Source organism: Vulpes lagopus, chromosome 9, assembly GCF_018345385.1.
Source record: "Vulpes lagopus strain Blue_001 chromosome 9, ASM1834538v1, whole genome shotgun sequence".
Lineage (NCBI taxonomy): Eukaryota > Metazoa > Chordata > Mammalia > Carnivora > Canidae > Vulpes > Vulpes lagopus.
The window spans coordinates 50478721-50480085 of NC_054832.1; the positions used below are offsets into that span (position 1 = coordinate 50478721).

The 1365-nt window shown below is 47.5% G+C and overlaps 1 protein-coding gene across 1 annotated transcript; it reads left to right on the top strand.

Moving 5' to 3' along the window:
- Window positions 1-500: 500 nt before the first annotated feature.
- Window positions 501-1133, top strand: LOC121498757 (glutathione S-transferase P-like). The gene has a single exon (XM_041768880.1). The coding sequence runs from the start codon at window positions 501-503 to the stop codon at window positions 1131-1133; it is 633 nt and encodes a 210-aa protein (XP_041624814.1).
- Window positions 1134-1365: the final 232 nt, after the last annotated feature.

Here is a 1365-nt window from a genome sequence, read left to right on the forward strand (position 1 = left end):
AAACAGGGGGGGAAATGTAATAAAGAGATAGGCAAGTGCAACCTTCAGAAAAGTAGACCCTTAGGTATGGGCAAAGTCTAGATAAAAACTTTGCGGCTTTCAAAGAACTAGTGCTTTTGGGGTTTGTTTTTTGTACTACTAGAAATTAAGATACAATCAGTTCAGAATAAAATTACAGTTTCTGAATATTCCTTGCTGAACCACTTCAGGTATCTAATTCATTCCTGCTTATGGACACTACTTCAACTAGAAGTGCTGAGAACCACGACAGTATGTCCTCTCATTGACTAGTAAGAGTTCTGCTCAGCCAGGACTACACTGGAGATGTGGCATTATTACTGGTGCTGCTATTGTTATGGTTCTAGTTTACTCTAGATAATGGTTCTGAGTTTCTCTTAGCAAAAAGGATGCCGCTTATTCCTTTTTAAAAAAGAAAAATAATAGGCTGGAGCTCTGCTGCCACTGCCTCTGCCACCACCACCGCCACCTGCGCTGCAACCATGCCACCCTACACCATCATCTACTTCCCTGTTCTAGGGTGCTACAAGGCCATGCACATGCTGCTGGTTGACCAGGACCAGGGCTGGAAGGAGGAGGTGGTGACCATGGAAATCTGGATGAAGGGCTCACTCAAGGCCTCCTGTCTATATGGGCAGCTCCGCAAGTTCCAGGACGGAGACGTCACCCTGTACCAGTCCAGTGCCATCCTGCAACACCTGGGCCACTCCCTTGGGCTCTATGGGAAGGACCACCAGGAGGCGGCCTTGCTGGATATAGTGAACGATGGTGTGAAGGATCTCCACTGCAAATACGCCCTCCTCATCTACACTAACTACGAGGCAGGAAAGGAGGAGTACGTGAAGGCACTACCAGGTTACCTGAAGCCTTTTGAAATGCTGTTGTCCCAGAATGAGGGGGGCCAGGCCTTCATCGTGGGCAACCAGATTTTCTTCTCAGACTACAACTTGCTGGACTTGCTGCTGATTCAACAGGTCCTGGCCACTCGCTGCCTGGACTCCTATTCCCTGCTCTCAGTCTATGTGGCATGCCTCAGCACCAGACTCATGCTCAAGGTGTTCCTGGCGTCCCCCGAGCACATGAACCGCCCCATCAATGGCAACGGGAAGCAGTGAGAGCTTGTGGAACCCTGGGCAGGAAGCTGGGGGGCTGCTGACTTCCTTTCTCTCTGACCAAAAGAATTTTCAAGTGAGAAAAAAGTAAAATAATAGGCTGCAAGCAAATCTGGGTAAATTTTGACATGGAGAGAGACACTATCTGGCCAAAATTGTTCTGAATGATTGAATTGTCCTAGACTTTCTCCTTTTGGAGGAAGATGGATTCTATGCCCTTATTAATATAATTTTA